This window comes from Poecilia mexicana, unplaced genomic scaffold (genome assembly GCF_051168715.1).
Source record: "Poecilia mexicana isolate PSO_F unplaced genomic scaffold, ASM5116871v1 scaffold_13, whole genome shotgun sequence".
Taxonomy (NCBI): domain Eukaryota; kingdom Metazoa; phylum Chordata; class Actinopteri; order Cyprinodontiformes; family Poeciliidae; genus Poecilia; species Poecilia mexicana.
This window is the reverse complement of record NW_028263382.1, coordinates 14118710-14146531: the sequence shown is the minus strand read 5'-3', so window position 1 is coordinate 14146531 and position 27822 is coordinate 14118710. Positions and strand designations below refer to the sequence as shown.

The following is a 27822-nucleotide window of genomic DNA, read 5'->3' as shown; positions in this document are numbered from 1 at the left end:
TTGGACTGTGGGAGGAAACTGGTGTACCCGGAGAAAACCCACGCATGCACAGCAAACTCCATGCAGAAAGACCCAGGCCGGGAATCAAACCCAGAACCTTCTTGCTGCAAGGCAACAGCTCTACCAACTGCGCCACTGTGCAGCCCGTGTTTGAAGCAGTTGTTTGTAACACCATCTGTCCACGCTGGCACAGCCTGCTTCAGGTAAGTTAAATAAGTGTTCTTGCTGCTGTAGGGACTGATTTGTAATTAAGCTGTTACAAGTTTACAGTATAATAATCCAGTGTGCAATGATGGGATGGTAGTGAAAAAGATCTGTGTTAGGCATCTTAATATAATTAGTAAAATAACCCTTCAATGAATTATAATTTGACAAAATTAACACAAATTAATATTGTAATAATGTGAATGAAAGTGTGTGTTTTCAGGTTTTATTTCAATTGAAAAGAAACCCAAGAATCAGTTGCGGACGGTAACATCAGGTTTGTAATGTTTAATGACAAGAATGAACAAAAAGCCCGGCGCTACTAAAATCACCTCCACTAAATGGAGTCAGTACTCATCTAAATGAAAGCTACGATTGTCATCGAGAGGACACAAAGGTCAAAGGTGAGCCTCGCTGCTGTAGGTAGGGACTCCCAGGGGGTCTGGTCCACTCGCCTCTGTGGTCTGACGTACGGTCACCCACAGGGTCCCGTCAGGGCTCAGGGTCCCTCTGACTGACAGGGGATCCATGTCCTCTGGGAACAGGGATTTATGGGTGAAGGTGTTACTGATGCTGCCATCATCCAGAACCTGAAGAAGAAAGACAGAACATCAGAAACAGAGAAGCAAAGGAAAACAAAACATGATCCAGAAACATGAACTCTAGTTGGTCAAGAGAGGAGCAAGAGTGGAAAACAGACTAAAAACAAGGTGAGAGGTAAAGCTTGTAGTTTTTAAATGTTCAGCACTTTTGTATGCACAGCAGCTCCCTCTGCTGACATGTATAAATTGACAGCAGTACCCCATATCTCATTGTTCAAACCAGTAAACATTACATGGGCTAATGTTGACCTTAGGACCAAAATGGCTATTGAAGCCACCAACAACAAGCTGGAGAAGGGGTGGAGTTATATCCCCAGCTGTGACATCTGGAGACGAGCACTGTGTGAAGTTGTAACAGGCACAGCTCGAGTTCATGCACTCCCATGACAGGTAGATAAATTGCTAACAGAAAAAGAGGAGGAAGAACTAGCTGAGATTCCAGAAGAATTATGGACAAAAAGTCCCTCTGATGTTGGGTTACTTAGCTCAATTCCTCCAGTACAAATTAAAGCAAAAACTAACTGGAGGCCTAGAGTGAGACAATATCCCCTGAAACCAGAAACAGTGGAAGGTATTAAACCATTTGTGGAAGAATTATTGAAAGGAGGAATTATCAGAAAATGTTCACTGTAATACCCCTATTTTTCCAGTCCAGAAGGCAAACAAGAAAGATTGGTGTATGATTCAAGATCTACGCTCAGTGAATGATGCAGTTCAAACCTGACCACCAAATGTACCAGATCCCCACACACTGCTAAACTCGCTTAAGCTGGGTAATAAATTCTTCACAGTAATTGAGCTCAGTAATGCTTTCTTCTCGGCACCAAACCACCCAGACTCACAGTTTTGATTTGCATTCACTTATAAAGGTCAGGGATAAACGTACACCAGATTGCCTCAGGGATATGCTGATTGCCCAACTGTTTTCAGCCAAGCAATTATGGCCCGTTTAGCAGATCTCCAAATCTCAAACAAGTCAACTCCTGGTGTATGTTGATGACCTATTAATAACATCAGAAAGTGAAGAAGCGTGCAGAAGTGACTCACTCGCTCTGCTGCACCACCTCTGTAAAACAGGGAGTATAAGGTTAGCAAAGATAAGCTGCAGTGGGTAAAAAGGGAGGTGAACTATCTAGGTCACACCCAGTCTACTGAAGGGAAACAGATACATACAGTCATTTCTTGGACTTTGCAACTACTGCAGAGCATGGATTCCACACCATGCTGAAAAACTCAGCCATTACAGGATTTAATTCATGGTACACCTATGGCCATGAATGAAAAAACAACTTGGAATCCAAAAGCTGAAAAAGCATTTACAAAACTGAAACTAGCATTAATACAGACAACAACTTTGATCCTCCCAGATTATAAAAATGTTTTTGTCCAAACTGTGGATTGCAGAATTGGGTTTATGACTTCTGTGTTGTTACAAAGTCATGGAAATAAACTAAACAACTACTCAAAGAAACTAGATCCAGTAGCACAGTCCCTACCAGATTGTGTTCAAGCAGTATGCGCAGCGGCAATGGCAGTGAACATGTCAGCAGACATGGTTTTGTTTCACAAAATGGAACTACTAGTCCCACATGCTGTAGATGTTTTACAAAGTAAAATGAATTTCCTCTCACCAGCAAGACACCCATCTTACACTGCAACACTTTTGTCTCAACCACACATCATGATAAAACGATGTAAAGTCCTGAATCCAGCAACATTACTTCCATTGCCCAATGATGGAACTCCACACAGCTGTCTAGAAGCTACTGAACGTTTCCAACCTCCTAGACCAGAAATACAAGATACTCCCTTGGCAACTGGAGAAATTTGGTTCGTTGATGGGTCATGTTCAAAAGACCCTACAGGAAGCAATCAGACAGGTTACTCTGTTGTTGCCATACCCAATAAAATAATTGAAGCTCAAAAACTGTCAAGCACCTACTGAGCACAGGCAGCAGAATTAATAGCTTTAACAAGGGCGCGTGAACTAGCTCAGGACAGACACCCGTTTGTCTACAATGACAGCCAGATTGTGTTCTCGACATTATTCTGTTTTGCAAAACAGTGGGAACGTCGAGGAATGATAACATCTTCATCCTCAAGGTTTTGGGGAAACCTGTTAATAATCCTCTTTTATTTAATACAGAATCATGGATGCTGAGCTTTAATGAGCACAGTAAGGTTCTTGTTTCTGGGAGCTGCTGGAGAAGTTGTCAACATGAATTCCTGGGAAGGTTTACCATTCTCACGTGTTTACACCACTTTTCAGCAGCAGCTCTCACTGGAGTCCCGAAAGCTTAGAAACAGCTTTGGGACTTTTTCCAGGCTGGTAAAATATCAATCAAGGCACTGGAGCAGACCACATGCCTCCTAAACACAACTCAAGTTAAATTGACTCTTGTGACAAAGAAAGCTACATCACACTTAAATCCTCATATTAAAAAATAATTGTTAATTATGCTAGATGGAAAATAAATAACTAGGAATCAACTGGTTCATGTTATTGGAAAGCAATAAAGGGGAAAGTCAACCCTACTTGGATGGCTTCATTAATACAGTAATTGTTCAATTCGGAAGGTTGGGGAAATAATTTCCCCCTTCATACAAAGAGACTCTCAGCTTTGGTTACAGCTAATCTGGAGTAGAATATAATGAACTATATAGCAAATAGTGTTCAAACCAGATACAGTCTTTGCCATCCAAACGTCGTCACACCCCAATTTGTTTTATATTCTGTATTTAATGGGAATTTAGAACAAGAAAAGAAAACATGGAAAATTGAGTTTTGGTCTATTTAGACAATAATTACACTTTATGGGAGTGAGGGAAAACTAAAATTGCAAATTGACAATGAACACACACCATCCTCACATTCAAACATGGACAGGATTTCCTCAGCAGAGACAGAGTTTATAAGAAGGTGGATGGGGACTCATGCACATGAGTCAGTATCGTATCGATGTGACACAATCCACAGTAGGCCTATGAGTGCTGATCCACTGCACACTAAGAATCGAGTTTCCCGTCCGCTGAGCATTTCAGCACCTCGACAGCTCCCATAGGCCACATGCTCACGCTGCCTCCGGCCTCCGCGCTCACCCTCATCAAATCAGATTTGGAAACAAAACGAGATTAGGAGAGGTGGGGCTCTAAATGTCAGTGCCTAGCTCTCCTTTCCAGCCCCTCTGCAGGCAGCCGTTTCTGGTTACTGTCTGTGAAAAGAACAACTCGCTCCATTAGCCACCAGCACCCATCTCAAACACTGATGACTGATCGCTCAGCCAATCCTTGCACCCCCCTCTCCTGTCTAGTCAAAGACTTGCCATTTAGCTCCATCAGCTCAGGTTGCCCACCTGGAGGATTCAATATGTGCCATTTAACTGGGTGTGATGAGATCCGTTGCCTGGGGGTGTATTGTGTTGAATCTAGGCCATCTCAATGAAAGTAATTGTGACGAGTGAGAGACGCTCACGTGTTTTCTACAGCAGTTTCCAAAACCTGCTGGTCACTGGCGATACCACTTACCCCTTTACAGACACAGACACATTCGTTAGTAAGAATCAATAAGAGGCTTGATATAAATTTCTTTTTATAATCTGGCACCAAAATATTTAGGGAGAAAAACAGCCTTTAATTTAAGCAGTGCAAAAATAACTGATTTTGACAAACTCGCTTGTTTCTCATCTCTAAAAAATATCTTTAAAATAAGTGGAACTGAAGCATTTTTAATTTCTTCTTTTAAGCAGGTTCTACTAACTCCTTGAATTCCCATTTCTAAGGTATAAATAGGATGTGACACAGTGGCCGATGCATTTTAGCCACTGGCTACTGGCTGGTGTTGAGAATAAATGATTCTGTGTTTTCCTTTTGTCTCTTTTAACTAGTTGCTAAGCTAAAGCTAAGCTAAGCCTAAAGGAAACCACATGTTAGGAAATGCAAATGGGAGCTGAGGTATTGGATGACACACAAGGTAACGCCCTCTTTGGGGCAGCTCAGAGGGACAAAGGGAGAGGGAGACCCTTTTAGATTGTCATTTGTCTGTTACCTCTTAGAGGTAGCAGGTCATAATGGACCAGCTGTAATTTGGTATTAATAAATGAAATTTATGAATTCAACTCACTGACTCCTTGTCAACCTCATACATCACAAACTTAGCATAGAGAACGGATGATTCTCACACTGGACAACTGCTTATATTCATCTTGTCACCATGGACTGTGAGCACAATGGTAAGCAAAGTAAACAAACCTCAACAGCTGCAACAAAAATGGCGTCCCAGGGTCTCCATAACAAGAGAGGACGGAGGTCGGTTTCTATTACTCCGATATTCCGCCAGAACCAGGATGTGCTTTAAGCTCCCGGGGTTGTGGATCATTGATCTGAATAAATCGAAGGGACCGTGCTGTATTTTGATCAAACGGGTCTCAACTGAAATGGACACATTTGTAAATAACCTCGTTCTTCTGACTGACGTCTGCAGCTGTGAAGTAAGATTAGTCGTCTTGATTTTGATGTCAGTTGCGCTCCTGGCACCGAGAAGCGCTTCTTCTTTACGTGTAGTTTCTGTTGTCGTGGAAACTGCAGGAAGGGAGACCTCGGCTCGGCCGTGACGCCATCCCCTCCTCTTTTTCTATGTTTTCTCCCTCCTGTCTTTTGCACTTTTTAGCTATCAACCCCACTAGGTGTAGCTGTAAGGCGGTAGAGTGATTCTATCACACATGCAGAGCAGCAAACAGGTGGCTGCTGTCCGCTGCCAGGCTGCATTGAGACGTGCGAGCGCCGGGGCTGCAGCTCGGTCTGGGTTTCTGAGTCTGATGGACACGTCCTTTACGCACTCCGTGACAAGGAGACGCGGAGAAAGGGTGTCACAACCTCCATCATGGGTGTGATCAGTTTGGATTAAAAGGTTGTAGGCAATTAAAGGTCGCAGTAAAATTAGAGAGAAAACAACGTTTGTGTTTGTTTATTCTGAGAAAGGAGGAACGGATCGATGATGTGGGTCGAGTCGGATGTTTGATTTCACGCGTGGAAGACAAGCGTCATAGTCTGGGTCTGGGTGACAAAGGTCCGCGGAGAAACCACTCCGCGGACCTTTGGGGAAAATAAGAAACTTATTTCCCCCAAGTTTTCAGTTTATACAGTTGTCTTTTTCTTCACCATCATGGTTTCACCACAGGGGTGCCGGTGTTCCACCCAAATATCTGCTGCAACCTAATCCAGCCTGTATGAGCTGAACTGATATCCGGCTAAGCGCTAAAGTCTTTTGGTTTGACCTCATATCTTCTAGAGTTTACTGGCTCGCTTGACCATATCAGACTTTCCAAGTTCTGGTTTAGTGTTGAATGTTATTGGTGTGTATGTGACTCAGCACAGCTGGAATGTGTGTGTGTGTGTGTGTGTGTGTGTGTGTGTGTGTGTGTGTGTGTGTGTGTGTGTGTGTGTGTGTGTGTGTGTGTGTGTGTGTGTGTGTGTGTGTGTGTGCGTGTGTGTGTGTGTGCCATTGCTGAAAAAGCATGCGTCCAAAATCCACATGGTATATAGCCGCTGCGTCGAGTTAGGATGCAGCAAAATAAATTCAAAAAAGAAACGAAAAGATTAAACAGGCTTCCTCCATCGTGCTTTTCTTATTTATTTATTTATTTATTTATTCTAGGAGAGCAAGTTAAAGCACTTCTTACCAACAGGCGCAGACCCCCCTTTAGAAGTGTAATCTATTACATTTCTTCCCGCAATCATCCACGTGTAAAGAGACGCAGAGCTTACCTCACAGATGGAAAGCCTCCGTCCCTGTCCTCCGCTGGGTTCCGCCGCTGTGCTCACACCGCCGGACTGAAGCCTGTCGGACTGGAGGGGGGTCTGGCCATCACTTCTGCTCAGCTTGTTTCTTCTAAATCCATACACATAAAGTTTTCTGCGGCTCTTCTAAAACCTCTTGTCTCCCTTTGGATCTCAGTCCTGCGTCATCATCCGCAACGTTCAGCACCACAGCGGAGGGACAGCGCTCTTCTCTGCAGGCAGCAGTTAAGGTTTCTGCCCTGACCTGAGCTGAGCTGCAGTGCTGTTTCTCTCTCTCTGTGTGCGTGCGTGTGTGTGTGTGTGTGTGCGCCCGGTGTTAATGGGGTTTTCTCCCCACTCTCCCTTGCTCTCTGTCGAATCCACGCCACATTTTGGACATGGGTCCACTGTCTCTGGTCAGGGAGTGAAGAGTCGACACGTTGATAGAAAAACAATCCATGCTTATCCCGCTCTTATACCGCTTGCGCCGACTTTCCGCCCTCTGAATGTGCTTTTTTCTTGCTGTGTAGGAGCGGAATGAGACGGGATTGGCTGGAGTCACATGAGGGCGGAGTTGTGGGTGCACGCAGAGGAGGAGCTGGTTCTTCATTTAGGATTGCATTTCCTGACCGTGTTTACACCAGCTGACATCATGACAAAGGAGGGCTGTGTTTCAGCAACTCTGATGTAGACAAGAGGAAAGCAGATGTCATCAAATCGAGACACTGATCATTTCTACATTCAAATAAACAGATTGACTTTTCTTGTCAATCTTTAATATTATGTAGGACCAAAACTGACACAATAAGAAATAAAAGCATACATACATGTTTAGTTTTTCCTTGACCTTACACATGAGTTTCCGTCAAGAAATGTATACATTTTCTTTTTCATTTCCCCTAAACATGCGTTTTTGTCAAGAAAAGTAGATATTTTGTTTTGTCTTTTCCTTTTACAAGGCCACAGATCAAATCAAACTTTATCCCGGTGTTTTTATTGTGTTACCAACCGCAGTGAAGTTAGTTTCGAGTTAGATATTGGATGTTTCAATATCCGCCGAGCAAACGGCGTTTAGCTCAACATTGATCCGTTTTATGAATGCTAATTTCGGCCAGCCGTTCTTAAGCTACCTCCTCAAGAGCTCGGAGGTTCAATTAGGGACTGTCAACAAATTTCCAAACCAAACACTTCTGTCAAACAAATGTTAATAAATGCCTTGCCTTGTGACCAACTAATACAAAACCGTAGAAAAGGTGTGCCAGTGATGGGGAGGGGTTGAAATGGTGTTTTGGTAGGGACTCTAATTGAAGGTTTCTGACTCTCAGGGCAACTTCTGCAAAATCGAACAACATCTGATCTGATCTTAAACCAGGCCAGAAAAAGTACCGCCTAATGCAAGTAGTGGTCTTATACTTCCTAAGGTGGCCAGCCCAGGAAATAGAGAGTGTCCCAAAGTCAGCACTGTCTCACTTGGCTTCTTAGGGACACCTAACTGCTTAAGCTTAAACTGGCCATGTTGATGGTATAAAATGCCATCTTGCAGTATATATTGCTCTTTATTTGTGTCAGACCCTACAGAGGCCTCCCCCCCATAGCCTTCAGCAACAGGGCAGACAAAGTTGGATCATTCTGCTGCATTTGTCTATATTGCATTTGTGGGTATTGAAAAACCCAGTGGCATATCTGGAGCCACTTCAACTGAACTCTCACGCAGTGCAAGTTGAAATTTCTCATGCCTTCTTTGACTGCGTGGCTTCCGAGACTTCCCAGGTTCTGTCTGCAACTCAGCCTCAAAAAAAGGTAAATCAACTAATAAATGTTCTATGTTGAAACTAAAGTGTTGTTGTGTTTGTATAAAAAACATAAATTGTGCATAAAAAAAGTTACCGACATAGTAGTGTGGCCACGGGTTTGGCCATCACAAGAAATGAAGCACTCGCACTCTAAAATGTGCAAGATTTCATTCAGCTCCTCTTTCTTCCTGGTTTTCACTTGCAGAGGCTCCTGCAGGCAAAGACAAAACAGAAGATATATGGATAGCAAGACCTAAATGGGACACAGATCTAATGTGTCAGTGGAGTGAAGTTAAAGCTTTAAAAGTAATCTAAGGTGATTTTAAAGTGTCACTGTGGGCATGTTTCTACTACAGAACTATTTTTCCATAAATCAGGCTGTTTTTGTGAGTGCCTAATTTTGGCTTAGGATCTTTGTTTAACTTGGGATGCATGTTTTTCAGAAAACCAGAGTTCTTCAAAAAATGCCACCCATGCTTGTAAAAAACAAACGCCTCAGAAAGCCCTTCTTGTTGTGATGCAAATTTGCAGTACGGGGAATTGCAAAGCAATTCCCCGTACTGCTGGTGGTGCTGACATGATCAATCACTGCAAACATAGTGGAAGTCTTCATACGCAAAACAACTGCAATAAGTCTCCAAGTGCAGCATGCAGATAGCATGAGGGTTCTCACTGCACCACATTTTGAAGGATTAAGCCAATAATATTTGAATTTTTCAGAGCAAGAAATAAATTGGCATTTTTTTATCCTGTGCTACAGGTTTGATCATTTTTGTTCATAAGTATAATTTACAAATGTATTATTTGGGGATCAATATCAGTTTTGTTAAAGTGTGTTACAAATTGGTAAACTGTTTGATTTTAGGCTGAAATTATTGCAGCATTTGTATTTGATTACAAACTGACTTCCGAACACAAGGAATATTTATTTTTTTCTGTAATACCTAATGTCTCTCTTTGACTATATAACATTTTATCTTGGAAATGACAGCCTGTGTTTGAATGATATTACATGTATAAATAAAAGGTAAAATAACCATGAAATGGCTTCTAAATTAGTTACATTTGCAAATACATTGTTTTTAATGACTGTGCTGTTAGTCCTGTGTTATAAACCAGGCAAGTCCAGATGAAACAGTGATACAACAGAAACCATACTGTGACCTACATCAGTTTGAGCAAATAATAAAGTCTGTACTCAATCCACGTCCACACATTTCCAAAACTTTCACATGTGGTACACACTGTTAGCAATGCACAATTGTACACATTGAATCTAATGCAGGTAATCCTTCATATGAATGCGTCATTGTACGCTTCTTACAAAGCATGAGTTTACTGGGGACATTAAGGCTTGCCAGGTTCAGAAGATTTGCTGAACATCCTCAGCAAAACTAAACTGGTCTAAAACATTTCCATGTAGGCATGCAGGCATAAAGTTTGCTTGGCAGCTGGATAGAGCTGCCGTTCTACACATACAGTGTGAACCCTCACATAGAGCAAAAGGAGCCAGGAGCCTCTTCAGAACAAATCCAACAGACAACAAGGTCTCATGTCTACTTCTCAACTGCAACCACTCAGACATGTGGGCATATTGGGGCCTGTCATGATGATGATGATGATGATGATGATGCTTTTTCTTTTGTTGCAGTTAAAGTTAAAAGTCAAAAGATCAAAAAAGTTGTACAAACCTATGCATTTCTTGATCCAGGAAGTTCAGATACGTTCTGCACAGAAACTCTGGCAAAAAGTCTGAACTTAAAGGGCAAAAGGACAAATATTCTGCTGAGAACAATGAGTCAAAATAAGATTGTTAATGTACACATTTTGTCTGGTTTGGAAGTCTCTGAATTGAAAACAAATGACTTCATAGAGTTGCCAGATGTTTTGACTCAAAGTATCATGCCAGTTTCTACATTGAATATTCCCCAGCAAAAAGACCTTGATCAGTGGCCTCATCTTTCAGGAGTGAAAGTCCCAGCTTGCCAAAAACATCTGTGTTGCAGAGCAGTGCCTGCAGAGCCTCAGAAGGAGATTTGAAAAGGATGCTCAGTACAAGAAGGAATTCACTGTATGTGTAAACAACATGCTGCTACAAGGAGACACTGAAGCTGTACCAGCAGATGAGCTACAGAAAGGTGGACAACTGCGGTACATTCCTCATCATCATGGAGTGCATCATCCCACAAAAGGCAAGTTGATTGTGTATCAAATTATAAAGGAGCATCACTGAACAGTCGGCTTCTACAAGGACCTGACCTCACAAACTCTCTGATTGAAGTTCTAATCAGATTTAGAAAAGAGCCTGTTGCGCTAATGCCTGACATTGACTCCATGTTTCACCAAGTTTATGTCTCTGAAAAACATGTCAACTTTCTCCGTTTCCTGTCGTGGCATCATGGTGACACTTCAAAACCTGCACAGGAGTTCAGGATGTTGGTTCATTTGTTTGGAGCAGTGTCTTCTCCCAGCTTCGCAAATTATGCTCTGCAAAGGACTGCTGATGATAACGCACAACAGTTTCCAGCTGAAGCGGTTGATGCAATCAAAAATAACTTTTATGTGGATGACTGTTTAAAATCTGTTCCCACAGAAGAAGATGCAGTGCACATGGTGAAGAGGCTGACAGACATCTGCTTTAAAGGAGGATTCATGCTTTCAAAATGGGTCAGCAACAGTCGCACAGTGCTTATGTCAATCCCAGAGGAAAGGAGAGCAAATTAAATTAAGAATCTGGATTTGGACACAGATCAACTTCCAGTTGAGAGAGTACTGGGTTTACAGTGGAGCACTGAAACAGACAAGTTCAAGTTCAGAGCGTCTGTGCAGGACTGCCCACAGACCAGAAGTGGTTAGCTCACTGTGTGATCCTTTGGGAATACTGGGTCCCTTCAGTATGCCATCTAAACTGTTGCTACAAGAACTTTGTCAACAAAATTTGAAGTGGGATGAAGTTATTCCCCATTCTCTCTTTAGGAAGTGGCTTGATTGGCTGGAGGATCTCCAGCTGATATCCAGTTTTAAAGTGGACCGTAGCATCAAACCAAGCTGCATCAGAAAACCAGACAAAGCACAACTTCATCATTTCTTTGACACAAGTCAAGATGGCTATGGAACAGTGTCATATTTGGAAAATAATAACATCTCACATGTTGCCTTCATTCTAGAAAAAGCAAGAGTTGCTCCTATGAAGCAAACGACAATCACCAGGTTGGAATTGACAGCTGCAGTTCTTGCTGTCCGAGCGAAAAACTGCTGCAAGAAAGAGCTCATATGCTGTCAAGATTAAGACAAAGATACTGGACAGTAAATGCTAATTCAGCTGACAGAAAAATCATCTCTATTGGTGTTATTTGCAGACGCAACAGAGGAAAGTTTGTTGAACAAAAGATGGCAGATCTACCAGAAGAAAGAGAGCCACAGCTCCTTCCCCAAACATTGGAGTGGATTACTTTCATCCTGTAAGTGTTAAAAGAGGACAAAGTCCCCTGAAAAGGTATGGAGTTCTGTTCGCTTGTTTCACCATCCGTGCAGTACATCTGGAAATTGCATACACCCTCGATACAGATTCCTGTATATATGCAGTCCGCTGGTTCATCTGTAGAAGAGGCCCAGTTTCCACCATCAGATCTGATAATGCCACCAATTTTGTTGGTGCAAATCGAGAGCTGGAGGAGAGTTTGGCTGAACTGAACCATGCTAAAATTCAAAATGCTTTTGTGCAGGATGGAATCAAATGGAACATGAAACATCCCTGAAACGTTCCATGAGAAGTATTTTAGTCTCAGTTCTTCAAGAAAAAGTTTTGGATGATGAAGAACTTCAAACAATCTTTTGTGAAGTTGAAGCCATATTAAACGACAGACCCATTGCCAAGGTTTCAGATGACTCAGATGATCTTGAGGCACTCACTCCCAACTATTTGTTGTTGCTGAAAAACAAACCAGTTTTGCCACCAGGACTGTTCAACCAAAAAGATCCTTATCTCAGGAAAAGGTGGAAACACGTGTAATACATGGTAGAGCTGTTCTGGAAAAGTTGACTTTCTGAGTACTTACCTCTGATGCAGGAAAGACAAAAATGGACAAGAACGAAAAGATGTCTTATTCCTGGAGATGTCTTAATTGCAGACTCTACAGATCCAAGGGGATCATGGATGATGACCAAAGTCTTGGGTGTAAACCAGGATGCCAAAGGCTTGTTAAGTTCTCCACAGATCTCAACATTTCATTTAAAAGTAAATCAAATGTTTAGTTTCGTGCATCACATAACTGCCAAAGTTCCTGCCAATGATGCAGTGCCATGTCGGATTGTACTTCTTGTCAAACTCTGTTCAAACATAGGCAGCGATATCCTTCTCTATGTTGTACTTCTCCATTGCCTGCAGGGCACAGTTTGTTTTGCACAGTCTACAGCATCGTGCTGTAGACTGTGCAAAACAAACTGGTCTTTGTTTTGGGATTACAAAACAAGGACCAGTGTTTTGGAAAGACTTGTGACCAAACTTCTTTTGCTACTGGAAGCATCACCCTGAGGAATTCAGGACATGTTTGAGGGAATAGCTCCTTTTCCTTTTTAAAGTAATTGTGACAGCATTCACAATTAGGGGCAGGAGTGTTGGAGCCATTTATTCTTTATTTCTCTATCCATTTAAATTTTGTTAGTTTATTCTTAAATATCTATTTTTTGTATTACTTAGAGTTTATTTGCAGTATATTAAAATGCTGATTTTATTCATTTTTTGTTTTATTATTTTTCTTATTTATTTTCTAAGTAAGACAGGAAGAAATGTGGGTCAGTCCACTTTCTATAAGTGTAGGGGCCTGGTAAAGGACCAGCAGGTATTTGGGGCATAGGCGTAAATCCCGGAGAGGTCAGGGGGTTCTGGACACCCCCCCCCCCCCCCCAATTTGGAAAAGTCTAGAAATTGTCCCCCACAAAGAAATCATGAAAGAAACCCTTGTATTTAAACTATATCAATATAAAAAGGCAATTGAAACAAAGAACAAAGTAAATTTGCCATTCATCTAAGATAAAACATAAGAATTAATTTTTAGGTCCTCCCCTCCACTATTGTTAGAACAATGGTTCTAAAAGACATGTAACACGTTTTATTTACTTTCACTGCTTGATAGGAATTGACAATTGACAATAAAAATCTGTCCACAGTTTGTTATTTCATTACTTTGGCTGAACATGATAAACTGCCTCATTATGCCTTGGATATCAAAACTAGCTAAACTGCTACATAGCTTTCATAGACTTTTTCTGTTGAAAGTAGCCAATATTTCAAATATATTTAGCTCTCTAACTCTTACTTTAATAAGAAGAATTTGAAACTGGAGTGGCTGAGCATTACCACTAGCAGACAGCTCTGTACGGGAGCCGAGAGCAGAGGGGCTACTGCAGCTGACAGTAAAACAAAAATAAAGTATGCCTTTATTTCTCATCTTCTTCAACAGAGCCTTTAAAACCACAAAATAAAATCTGAATATTTTTCTAGAAAACTCTGGTGCTGACCTTTAAGTTTAAGTTATGATACTTTCCAAATATTCAATTCCTACATATTTATAGGTTCTCAGCCATCCAGGACATGAAATAAATAAATAAATAAAAAATAAAAGTTTAAAGCAACTTAAGTTATAATCTAAACAACACATAACTTGTATTGAGAACCACTGCAATAAATCAATATTTCTGAGGAATTTTATTAAGTGGAGTTACTTATTAAAACTTATTAGTCAGAGCCTTACAGTTTTGGAAAGGTGTAGCAGAGATTAGATCAGTGACTCTGAACCAAACTCATATCTAAACAACATTTGAATCTTAGTTTGACTTCTATGGGTCTCAACAGATTGTTTACTGAGAAAAACACTTGTTATTCATTGCTACTTGCTAGACATTTTTGATGGTGTAGCTTGAACACACACAAAAAAATATTAAACCACATTTTACATTACATTTTACTGTAACTTTGCCAACCCCTCCTGCCCAAAATTGCTCTTAAAAAATTTCCCTGTTTATGGTCCCCCCCAATAATGAGAAGGGATTTACGCCCTTGGTTTGGGACCTATGGTTTTTACCAGAGTAAGAGAGGTAGCAGAAAGAACAAAAGAAAGTTTGAACTCTGTAATTGCTGGCTGAAATGGGAAAATAAATCATCCACAACAAACAACAAATTTGGAGATCGAACCTTCTTTTGCCTGTGTACAGAACTTTTATTGGATGTTTGGCTTGGCAAACAATCACCACTACAGTTCTCCATATCTATTTTTACTCAAAATACATGGATACTGATGGTGAGCTGATGATGCTTGATTTCTATATCAAAATAGATTTGCTACATCAGAACTAACATTATTTAAAGCCTTTCTACTTTACTCAAAATCATAGGTATCATAGGTAATGCACTCACCTTCCGCAGAATGTTGCTCAAGACTCTCACTGTCCGTCACTTTGATGCTGGAGTCAGAAATTCTCCTTAAATACAAAACCATGAGTCATAAGGCAGCAGTTTAGCATGTGGAGCTAGGAATCCTGACCAAGGATTTTCACTCAGTCACCTCTGGTGCAGCAACATATGCACATCCACAGTAAGTAAATAATTGCAAAAGTATTCATAGTTCTTAATTTTTTCCCCCCCATTTTCTTATCTTTCAACCAAAAACCTGGGATTTTAAGTTGCAGACTGACACAAGGTAATATTTTTATACATCTTAAAAGTGAGGTGCACATTTGTGTTTTGACTTTTATTATTACACCTGAACAACATCTTGTGGGACCAATTAGCTTCAGAAATCAACCTGATAGTAAATAGAGTCCACTTGGGTCTAATTCATCCTCTGTATAAATGGAGCTGCTCTGTAAAATGCCTCAGAGGTTTGTTAGAGAACATTAGTAAACAAACATGATGAAGACTAAAGAACACAGCAGACAGGCCGGGGAGAAAGCTGTGAAAAAGTTTAAAACTTTTTAATCCATCCATTTTTAATCTTTTTTGTTTAATCCATCATTTGAAAATAGAAAGTGTATGGCACAAACTTTAATGACTCAAGGGAATAAAATGCTGAAGCAGTAGGCAGGTTTGTAGGGAAAAAGTGCAGAAATATCTATAGGACAAAACTTAAAGGAAAGGAAGAAGAAAGGAAAAGGTCATTAAATCATTTGAATCAGGTGTTCTGGAACAAAGACGTATCTAAAACATGTAGAAAAGCTGATCTAGAGTTAGTCTGTGTAGTGAGAGGACGTTTTATTGTTTTCAGGTATTTCTTAAGAAATTAAGAAAAAATAATTAAGAATTATTTTTTCTTAATAAATAATTAAGAAAAATATAACCCCCCTCTGCATCTGCCTGGTTATATTTCACTATAACCAGTGAAATATCAAACACAAACAGCTAATTAACAAATTCAATATCTATTTAGAAGAAAAACAAAAAGCATCTTTGTACAAGATTAAAAATACTGAAAATGAGAAATCATAAAACGTGAAACACTTCCTTTCAGAGGCTTTTTAAACCCACTCTGCATAATCACTGGTAACTGCAGTATAATGACATAATTAACAGTCAGCCAACAATAGTGAACTGACAGCAAGACTCTAACATCCTCACACTGTGTTCTGTTGAAGTGTCACATAGAGCGCTGCAGCAAGTGGCACATTATCGTTTTTATTTCTTTATTATCATGACTTGCTAGAGGAGCACCCAGCTGTTCATCTGTCCTCACAGAAGTGAGTGCAGAAGCTACACAGAGACAGCCAGCAGCAAATCATCCATGTGAATCAGATGGAGCTGACACCTCCAGATGTGTTTGTTCCGTCAGTTCAGCTTTGTGTCTGAACAGAAAGACATAGAAATTAAGGTATTTTTCTGTTTTGCATACAGTAAACCCTGTTTAGTCACCAACATGGAACATATTTATCTGCAGTCATATCTTCTACTCTGCCACCCAGGGGCGCGGTATAGGGGGGAAAAGTTATGACAATTCTAAGGGCCCTTGACGACATGGGGCCCTCCACACACACACACACACACACAAATAAAAAAAAAAATATTTTTTTTACAGAAATGAAAAAAAAAAATCGGGGCCCTGTCAATTACTGTTATTGTGTTTTATAAAATTGTTTTTAGCAATAAAAATTAAACGTTACCCCTCCCAGACCAAAAAGCAGATATCCATATTTGTACTAAACCCCCCTCTGGATCTGCCTGAAATGGTTCGTTCCTGCTTGACGTACTTAACGGTTAGTACAAGACAAGAACGACTGTGGCGGTTGCTATGCTGCCTAGAACAATAATGAAGTTTTAACAAAAAATAGGGAGATAAGAGAGAGAGAAAAAGACGAGTATGAATTTGTAACACAGTTTTTCTCCAAGAGAGGTGAGTAGACTGTGAGATTATCAACCATTCAGCATAGTTAGCTTAGCTACAGACTACTGTTTGCCTCCATAGTATTTAATTAATTAAGAAAAAGAAATACCAAGATATTCATATATTTAACTTGTCCCTGTACCTTTTACCACACTTAAGAACAGATGAGTCAGTCAGCAACAGCTCTAACCACCATACCAGCATAAACCCTCTTCCTTCCCCTGTCCCAGTATAAAAGGTGAGCAACACTGTGTTCAATAACAAGCTAGTTAGCATCATTCCAGGGAATCCATAGAGATTTCTCCGGGTCTTTGCTCTTTTTAGTTACACAACAAAAATACTATTTGTTGCTGAGAAATTCGAACAATCTTTATAAAATAATAATAAAAAAACAGCCTCCTGTCTGGACTGCAGCCACTCCACAGTTTTACCTTGGCTTGCATCTAAATTACAGTTATATGTTGCCACGTCCCTCCTGACCTGCAGTGTGTAACTTTTATAAAAAAAAAGTTTTTTTATAAAAGTATATTTGTTGAAACTGTCATTGTGTTGTGACATTATGGCATGAGAGATCATTTGTGAAAAAAATTATTTCCTCTGTCTTCTCACAGTGCTATCTAGAAACAACCAATTAGAGGCAGGAAGTGGGTTTTAGTGCTGTCAATCACAATCTCATGTGGCTGCTCATCCTCCCTCCCCCTCGCTCTGTGGTATCTTAGCTATGCAGATTCAAACTGTGAATGCTCAGTTTAGTTAACATAGCTACCAATGACAGCAGATAAACAGTTTTCTTGTCACAATAAGTTGTTTCTCCACCATTAGCACATTTAGCAGTGAGTGAATGAGGTTGATTAACAACACTAAGACCCTCCTCCTGGTTCTGATTGGTTGTTTTTGCTCAGAACGGCGCATTACTTTAGCTAACAATACTAGTTCAGGGAGGAGGTGAAGGAGATTGATTTTTTTCACAGATTATCTGTCTCATAGCAAACGGTCACAACATTGTGACAACTTAAACAAATGTGGAGATAAACTGAAGAAACTGTAACAGTAGTTGCGCAGTGGGGGGCCCAATTTAATTTTTTGTCATGGGGCCCAAGATTCCTGGCACCGTCCATGTGCATATCTATTCTTGTTCCCCTCCCATCATTCATACACACTAATTGATTATCTTCTTCCAACAGCTGTTCTATTATATCTCCATTTGTATCAGTTCCCCTGCCATACCCATAAATTGCTATGGGCATTCAAATTTGCACACCAAATAACTTTATTTCTATTTTGTCCCTGAATTTCTTTTATTTTATCCAGCTCTAATCTTTCACATGGATTGTAATAATCTATTATAATAAATGGATCTTTTTATCCAAATTAATCCAAATCTCCTCTCTTAACTACTCTAAACGGCAACCCCTCCACATCCCCCACCATTACCTTCAATCCGATCAAATCTAATAGTAGAATAATTTAAGATTTTAAAGTCAAATTGGGGTTTTAAACAAGTTTCTTGTATACAAATAACCTCTGGAGCTTCTTTTAATTTATCAATAAAATGCTTTAATTCCTGTCCATTTGATTTTAAACTTTTTGCATTCCATTGAGGAATCAAGACCATAGTATAACTATCTCCTCCTGACTGGCCTGAGCACTGAGGTCATCCCTCACTTCCTCACATGTTAATTCATTAATGTTAAGATGATTTGCTGCCGCTTTTCACTATTACTTGAATTCTTTCTGTTTTTGACTTAATTTCCATTGTTGCATTTATAACCCCTGCAATAAATATCACTAGCTTTTTTAAATTCACATACACTTTATTTTATTTTGTTTGGTTTAACTCTGTATTCATCCTGTCAGCAGGATGAATACAGAGTTCATCCTGTATTCAATAGGGTTATACAAGATGATATACAAGATAATATCTGTTCTTTGCTTTACCTCTGCATAAGATAGTTTGTTGCATATTCTGACTTGTTGAACCTGCACCTCGCTCTTTATAACTTCACAACCCCCATATGACACACTGTGGCTGCCACCACAATTATAACATTTTGGCTGCTTGCTCTTATTGCACTGTTCATATTCATGATCCTCTCCACATCATTCACATCTTCTCTTTCCTTTACATGTCTGCGCTGTATGGCCACATTTTTGACATTTAAAGCATCTAATCGGTCGTGGGACATACTCTCTTACATTGTAGGTCAAATATCCTAAATAGACTCTCTCTGGAAGTCTTTCTTCATCAAACTCTATGAAAACACTTTCACTGTTCATTTTCTCTACATTTTTAAAGGTCTGAAGTCTTCTTACATCTTTAACTTTTCCTCCTCTGAGATTTGATTTTATTTCCTCAATTGAAACCTCAATCGGGATACCCCCAATCACTCCCTTCCTCCATTTACTTCCTTCTTGTACCAGACTCACGCTTGTCACTTTATACTTTCCTACTTCTTTCATCCTTCATGCTCTGTCTTTTTGTTCTTCTGTATTACAAATTATCGTTAAGTTTCCATGTCTTAGAACTTTTGCATTAGTAATGTCCCCCACTTGATTCTTCAGAATCGTGGATAGTTTAACTGGAGCGTTTGCAACTCTAACTCTAACAATTACTTTGAACTCCGTTATTTTCCCCTCCATTTCTTCAGACTCATCCCAGTTTTTCACCAATATTCCCCTCTTTCCTACACCTGCGGTCGCTGAATAATTTCCTATTTTTGGGCTCATCCTTTCACTACTCGATGTTTCACTGATGGATGGATGGATGGATGGATGGATGGATGGATGGATGGATGGATGGATGTGGATGGATGGATGGATGGATGGATGGATGGATGGATGGATGGATGGATGGATGGATATCATCTTGAGCATTTCCTTGACGCCGACTTCCAGATGTCCAAGATAGTCTTATTTCTTTATCTTTGTCTTCCTCTCTTTCGGTTCCTAAATTCAACTTTTTAACCATCAATCAATTAGAGAATGCTGGAAAAATGGACCAGGGCTGATTGACTGATTGCAGGTGTGAGGAGAGAGAGCAGAAGGCAGACTGAGGAGAGAGAGAGAGAGAGAAAGTGGCACAGGGGACTAGGAAATTAATCCAACAGTACAACAAAACTAAATACTGGAAACATAATTAAAGTAGAGTAACTAAGAATAACTAGATAAAATAAATAAACATAATAAACTAAAAGCACTGAAAAAGGACTGAACTAAAGACAAACAGGAACAAATTAAGAAACTAACACAGAATAGCAATTAAATTAGAATCAAATCAAACTACAAAACAACTCAAAACAACCCAAGATCCTAACACAGAAGACTTGTTCAGTTGTTCTGCAGCTTTGTCCACTTTTCAATTGTGTACATTTTATTGTTGGTATCTGACCTACAATACCAATGAAATACATTAGGTTTAAGGTTGTAACATCACAAACTAAAAGTTCAAGTGGTCTGAGTGCTTCTTTCAACGTCAGATAAGGTGCCTGGTGCTTGGTGGCCACCTTCTGTTTTATTTTTTTGGTCATTTTAAAACAATGGTCAGAATTTTAAAAAAAAATGACTGAAATCAGTTTTCCATGTAGCCACCATGACCCCGATCTGAGTAACTGATGGAAAATGGCTTGTTGGCCATTTTCCATCAGTTACTGATGGAAACTGACCATCAATAACAAAGGCTGAGTATTTGTGTTTTTCTCATACCTCCAGCCATTTTCCACTGTAAATTAGTAGATTCTTGGAATCCTTGTTTAACCTTGAAACAGCTGCTCTAACAGAGAAGGTTTGTTATTCCAATGAAATGCCTAGTATAACACTATACAGATTTTCTGACGTTACAGAGGTTGCTTACCGTCTCAGTGTCATTACCCATTGATTACCTGGGTTCAAAGTTCAGGAATTAAATCTAAAAACATAAAAACAACAACCACAACAGCAACATTATCCATACAAAAAGCTTTTTATTTGATAAAAGCAATATTACATTTTCCAGTTAAGGCCAGATGTAAAATCTCAATAAGATCAACTTTCTTGAAATTATTTGACCACATGTTGGTGAACTTGTGGCATGCAAGCATTTAAACATCACATGATTGATTTCTTAAGGACTTTAAGCCACAAACGCTGTCACTTTCAAACATGCAGTGCACAAAGCAATCAGTCTAATCATTAACACAATAATACACACATTTTTTAACAATCTATAAAACCTGCGTGCTTTTCTTCTGTGTTAAGGTGAACCTCCTGTTGACAGCTATGAATAGATTTTCCCATATTTTTTTCACATCACTGCCACAGAACATCAAACACTTCAGTTTCTTTATATCAAGCATCTCAAGACAAATTCAGTCAACCACAAGTTGAACTGCAGAAAGAGCTATCTTTTGCTCAACTGACCTGACGTTAAAATCTGATCTTTTGACATCAAATACTTTGAACAATTTTCCACTTATTGATCCAAACTACAGTGGATTCACTAGAAACAGATTTTATGCTTAGAAGAAATCTTTGAGTAATGATTGTACTCACATGGGTATGAGCTGTACAGACATAGTAAATAAAGGTTTTATTTCTGTACCCAGAGGAACAGTTCTTGGGAATATACTGCAAAGAAATGTTCCTTTTGGGAGGCACTCTAAGCTTTAGGGTAAATTTATATTTACAAATTAATTATTCAACTAAATGTACATTTGATTTTTTTAATCTGAACATTTGACATACAACCCATTCTGACACAAAAATAAATATATATTTTTATATCATAAAATTATTTAAAAAGTAAACATATTGTCCTCAAAGTGAATTTGACAAGGGCAAAACTGTGATGGCAACTGGTCAGAGCATCCTGTACCTCTTGTGGAGAGTTTTCGATCGGCAAAGAGCGCTATGTACTAAAAGAGATCAAAGAAAGAGAAAGGAGAAAATAGGCATATCACTACTGATATCCTTTACCATTATTTTTGCCTTAATAAGATTTTCTCTATGTTCTGTAGAATCCTGATGGTTTCACTCAGGATTGTTTTTGTCAGGAAAAAGGAGACCAATTCTGAGGTTGCTGGATAAATGACATTGATACCTTAATACTTTTAAGGTACTGGAAAAAGACTTGACTCTTAGCATAGGCTTTGCAGGAACAATTTGCACTGTCAAATGGAAGGAGGCTGGGCTTTACTCCACACTCAAGTCCCGCCTCGCGTGTGTTTTTTGCTGGGAACTAAAGCTATAAAATGAAGCGTTTTAGCACAATAACAGAGACACAGCGTGAAGTTAGAGTTCACCTAGTGAACTGCTGTACGGACACTTGAGAGACTGATGCTTTAACTAGCCAGTGCGTGGAGAGACGTCACTGACCAGGTTTCTTGTCACTTCCAAGCCAAAAATCCCTCCAACCAGTCACTGGGTGAGATACGGAGCAGAGCCATGGCGGAGGACGGTTCAGACCAGCGAGCCCTGCAGTATGAACAAACTTTGGTGAGTTTCACTTGTTGCATTTTGGCACTTTCATATTTATCCACGGCTCTCTGTGGTCTCCGAAACCAGGACTGATGGATAGTACCACCTGGCTTTCCCCGCACACATCTGGTAGCTAAACAGTAGAATGTTTTTAAAAGTTTATTTCGAGTGAAAATATAAAGAAAATGTGAAAATTACATGAGTTGAATGATCCATTGTGACATTTACATGCTAAAAACTCAAGTCTGAGTCTGTAAATCAGGAGTGAGCAGACTGACAAACTTGTTTCAACATATTTGGGCTCATCGCCCCGCCTACCGCCATCCTTGAAAAAGGCTAGCCTCCGCCTCCTCTCCTCCAGTGGGAGGAGAGCACAGGAACGGCAAGAGGGCTGAGGCTTCAGGGCAAGGTCGGTGTGCTGGGGGGCCAGGGATCTCTCGCAGATCCGGTACCCGTCAAAGGACATGATGTACCCCATCTAACAGGACAGGCACAAAGAGACGGTACTGCTAGAAAACATCTTCGCTCTTAAGACAGTGCTATTGTTATGGAAATTTCATTCATCAAAGAATGAGAATCTGTTTCAACAATAAGAGAAAGATTAATCTTTGTCTTTAAGTTTCTTTATTCGAAGGCAAAAGCGTTCGAAGACCTGTCTCACTGAACACAGTCAGGAGAAGTGCCCTGTACAACACACATCACATCATTATATAGTCACAGCAAGGAAATGACCCACCCAAAGTCAGATCTTATCTCTTGAGGGGATGTTTTATGGCAGGAAAGAGAACAGGAGAAACTTCTAATTCTTCTTTGTCAATTACTCATGGGTGCAGGGTCAAAAAAAGGGTACAAACCACATTTCACACATGTCAGTCCTTTGAGACAATTGTTAGGTTAAGCATTTTACCCAGGATGTCTTCAGGTCTCTTATACTATTACAGCTGCAGAAACATCTATTATCTGGAAACTTCTTTAATGGAAACCACATCTTGCACAAATACAAAAACACAGCAGATATAATCAGTAAATAAATGGTAAAAAGTATCATCAATTCCATGACAGATGAAATAAGGCTAAAGATGAAATTTTCTATTATACTATCTTACGCTGAAGAAAAAGAGGGAGCCGTTTGTCCGGTCTGATTGTTATTTATACAGACCGGGGAGTCCACACCCATTAGGTGGGTGTGGGCTGCGCGCGAGGGATAAACCCTCTAGCAACAGCCTTAAAGGGCTAGTGGTGTTCAAGTAAGACTGTGCAGTTTAACATGAAAATACCTTTACTGCATGTTATAAGGTACGTCCTAAACAAGCAAACGTCTGGCCAAGCAGTGCTATTGTAATTATAGTTTTGGTAATTCCAACAAGCGATTCTTACTCTGATTTTATGGCCATTACCTCAATGGTAGAATTTGGCATCATAATGAATAATTTAGCTAGCAGTAATGTTGAGCTCAAATGAAATACAATTTATTTAAAGGAGACTAAAATGAAAACACTGCTCCTGCAAGATATGAACAATTTTAATGTGTACTATCCCAGTCTCTTTTTAAGATCAAGTGCATTTACAATTAGAGATGCAGAAAAAAAAAGAAAAAAGTCAGCTAGTGCAATGAGTTGAGAAAACTTCATTTTGATCAGTTGTGAATTGTGATCGACCAGTCTGACACTCAAAACTCTGACTGTTCACATATTTGCAAACTCCCCATATTAACAACGTTCAACCTGGTCACATGAAATGCAACGCTATATGTGGCTGATGTTTCTGTTAATTATAGGAAACTCAGAGATGCAGAGATTTTCTCTCTTTTTTGACATACTGAGTGTGCATTCACACAAACTCCAGTTTGTTTGCTTAAAAATCCAATTCATTTGGAGAGGTGAGTGTGCAAGTGACTACTGTATATTCTTATAGAACCAAGTCTGCCAGGTAATCAGGTGTGAGACATGTCTGTAGTTAATTTAGTCAGTGCAAAGTGAGAATTTTAGCACATAACAGGAAGGCTGTATAGCTTACTTTAAGTTCTTCCTGCTAAGTTCTAAATCTTCCACAAAAATCAAAGTGTTGCATCTCATTAAACGAGTATGTTGCAGGTGCAGACAATTCTTAAGACGGGTAAAAAGTCTTACTATATCAGCTGGTTTAGATGGTCTTTCCAGGACCTTTTAGTGTAGAAACACAAACTGCTGTACAGTTGACAAATTTTAGAAATTCTGTAAAACTTTTGAGATAAAGACCCCACCTTAATCTCTTTGTGTTTTTTATTTGTCATCTTTTATGACTTTGGAATGCTAAGCCTGCATCTGCTGACTCAGATTTTTTTTGTTCACACTGCTAATAAGCCTCAATCAAAGCAGTTTATACATGGCTGGTTTACAGTAGAATTAATCTTGCTAATCCTACAAACAGTTCCAACAAGCACCTCTGAAGCCGGGTTAGAACGGCTCTTGGAACAGATGTTGAGACACGATAGATGTTAGAACACATCAGAGGTTTAAGTGTAATCCACCCCACTAATTTCTGTCAGGGAGTCTGGACAGAAGGTGGACTGACAGTTGAGGAAATGGGAGGTAAAGTTTCAGAGATCCTGTGCTAACTACAATTCAGATATTGAATTGTGTGTGCAAAGTGCACACTGTGTAACGTTCCCCTCTCTGAACAAACGTTAAAAAAACAAATAAAAACCACGTTTTCCATGATGAGTCAGATCCTGATGATAGTAGACAGATGACTTATGTGTTTTACCTCCTGTGTATCAAGAAGTCCTTATATCCAACAGCTCCAAGAACTTGTAAAACTTCTTTCCAGAAAGACTTTCCACTGAATTCCCTTAACTTGTCAGCTGTCACAGATTCAATTATTACTTTAAAGGTCTTAACTTAATTCTCACCTTACATTACTAAAGGGATGTTATCTCTATTTCATACCTTCTTGTGAACGATTCTTTGTTTTTCCAAAGAATCTTTTGTACAGCTTCTGTATGCCTTTTTTTTTTTCTTCTGCCCAAAATATTTTCTCTAACAAATATAGCATTTGTGCATTTGGTCTATCCTTGTTGTTGCTTTTCCTCTTCCTGCAAACAAATTCCGCAAGATTCTTCATCCCTGGAGAATGACTGGATGCCTTTGAACCCCTCTCGTCACTCTAACCGCAGCACATTAGTCCTCCCACAGATGCACACGCACGCACGCACGCACGCACGCACGCACGCACGCACGCACGCACGCACACACACACACACACACACACACACACACATACACACACACACACATACTGTACACACAACATGGAAGGGCACACTATGGATACCCTGCACAAACTGAACAACATGCACAAATATACCTATCCATATCCCTATCTCTGATCTTTGCACCTGAGCTAAAAATAGGGCGAATAAGAGCACATACTCAGCTGCCAGTCCAGAGCTAGTATGTCTAGACCTTTTGGGTCATTATCGTGCTGGAGGTGTCGTTTGCAGTTTCTACCAAGTGTCCTTAAAGTGTTTTTTAGGTGTTTAACTCCAACCATCTTCCAACCAGAGTTCCAGAAGAAATGAATGAATCAATGAATGAATGATGCTGCTGTCTTCTTCATTTTTAAAGGTGCTCAGGATTAAGTTCTTCAAGTTGTCCATAGCCGCTGCCTGATGTGCTGGGTTTTTGGTTATCATTAGGATACTTTTCTCCAAAGTCATCTATCAAGCCTCTGAGGTGTTCACAGAAAAGCTGGATATACTCTCTGATTAAATTGGGAAACAGGGTTTTTGATTCCATACATTGAAGTTTGAGTTTAAAATTAAACAGTCAAAGTTTAAGGGGTAATCATGCCTTTTTGTGAGTCAGTGGTGGTTTCTAGGTGAGGAAGGTGGAGACCTAATGACTTCACCTCCATTCTACCACAACTGTCCTTCATATTAAGTCAAGCGGTCATTTAGGCTTTCATAGATGGACTGCAGCCAGCTGTGCACGTGCGTGCCTTCAGATCACTTCATGCTCTTCATGCATATTTCATCCAGTTTCCAAATGGAAACTGGAAAGACCCTCAGTTGACCCCCAGGGCTGAGAGAGAAGTTGGGAAGACAAGTTGTAAAGGTCTCAAGGTCAGGAATCGACCTTGAGATCGTATCCTGGCAATAACCTTTATATATGAGGGGTGCTCTCTCTACCTCTACACCAGCGATGCCCCTTCTGTTTACCATTTGTCTTCCGTGCTCTCTGTTGCCCACATAATGAGGACACTGAATGCAGGACAACCCCTTCATCTGGGATCAATTTAGTAAAGCAGGCAGGCTTGGCCATGTGGCCTTTTCTGACTATGCTCAGCATAATGACAGGCTTTCAAGCAGTAATGTCTTTGTTTTGGATGGGTCTGTTTGTTTTCCTCCTCCACTCAGATGCAAATTTCAGAGGGGGTGCATCTCAGTAAGCCTATTTTTGCCCCTCATGTTTGGGTCCTTGGAGTTTCCGTCCCGTTTGAAGTCTACTCGTTTAATTAAAACTTAGGGTTGACGATCATGGATGTGGCTGAGAAGGCCATGCAGAACGCCATCTTTGCACGAGCAGCGGTTGTCCTTCGATGCCAGAAACCCCAAATCTGTACCACTGTTTACTATTTCTCCCATATTGGGCTTTTATATGAACCCAGCAAGGTATATGGAGTCCTCACAGCCCACCTCTTCTCTATGAAGAGGAATGTGAGAATGAAGATTGAAAACGCAAAAAGAGGATTTTTATGTGTTTGGGCCCCAGGGTCACTAAGGGGCCCCCTCAATGGAACTGATTTTTCTTTCTTTTAGTTATAATTTCTGTCATTATAATATCAAAAACACACAATTTCGCCACGAGGTGATTTGTCTTTGCAATAATATATATTTGATAATGTATGTAGAAATTATTTTATTGATAAAGAAAAAAAAAAATGCTCTTGGGGCCCCCTGGTGACCGCGGTAGGTACCGCACGCTTCGCCGGTATCATGAGCTGCTGTGCCACGTGCAGAGCGCATCCAAACGTCCAACGTCTAACTCCGGTAGACGTTAAGTAAGTAAAACAATGTCTCAAAAAAGGACTTATCCTTCAGGGAGAGATAGGAGGAAGAATAGAAAAAAGCCAAGATAAAGGTTTGTTTTAATGTGTCCTGGTAATGTAATGTAAAGATTAGTAAAGCTGCTAATAGAAAATTAGCTTGATAGCGACCTGGAACGGTCCAGTTCAACAGCCAAACATTTTGCTAGGGTCTTTGTGTGAAACTGAGTTTTAACTTGAAATGAGTTGATTCTCCTGCTTGACTCTGTATATTTTTGAGGTATTTTTGGCTTCAAAACGCCGTATTTGATAACGTTTGATAACAATTATTAAAATTTCTGAATGTTTAACATCGTCTAGCAAAATGTTTTTACGTCAGGCTACATAGCTGCTACATCGATGAGCTGCTCTATGCTGTAGTTGGAGATATGTTATTTGCTGCTGAGCATAATCATTTTGTGGCTAAAACAAACATTATTTTTTACATCAACTTCTAAGTTATGTGAAACATATGTTAAAATCATTTGAAGGTTCAGAATCAGTCCAGCACAGGTCCGCATCCCCAAAATTAAGGAAATCGGCACCCAGAAATTAACTGGT

The 27822-nt window shown here is 39.9% G+C and overlaps 1 protein-coding gene and 1 long non-coding RNA gene across 6 annotated transcripts in view; one reads left to right on the top strand and one right to left on the bottom strand.

Annotated features, from left to right (window-relative positions):
* Positions 1-467: 467 nt before the first annotated feature.
* On the bottom strand, positions 468-14835 carry LOC106909711 (uncharacterized). 4 transcript variants are annotated; one of them, XR_015765058.1, is made up of 4 exons: positions 14790-14835; positions 8469-8585; positions 6570-7263; positions 468-794 (listed from the first exon to the last, which is right to left on the bottom strand). It is a non-coding gene; the product is annotated as an uncharacterized LOC106909711 (long non-coding RNA). The 4 variants fall into 4 exon arrangements; XR_015765059.1 differs by having other exon boundaries at positions 8473-8585; XR_015765057.1 differs by having other exon boundaries at positions 6570-8585.
* A 7135-nt stretch (positions 14836-21970) lies between these two features.
* LOC106905162 (chloride channel protein 2-like) overlaps positions 21971-27822 on the top strand; it is a 103278-nt gene continuing 97426 nt past the window's right edge. For both annotated transcript variants that reach the window (XM_088011711.1, XM_088011710.1), the window contains exon 1: positions 21971-22215. In XM_088011711.1, coding sequence (XP_087867837.1) covers positions 22165-22215 — 51 coding nt within the window. In that variant the 5' untranslated portion in view covers positions 21971-22164. The remainder of the gene's footprint in view (positions 22216-27822) is intronic.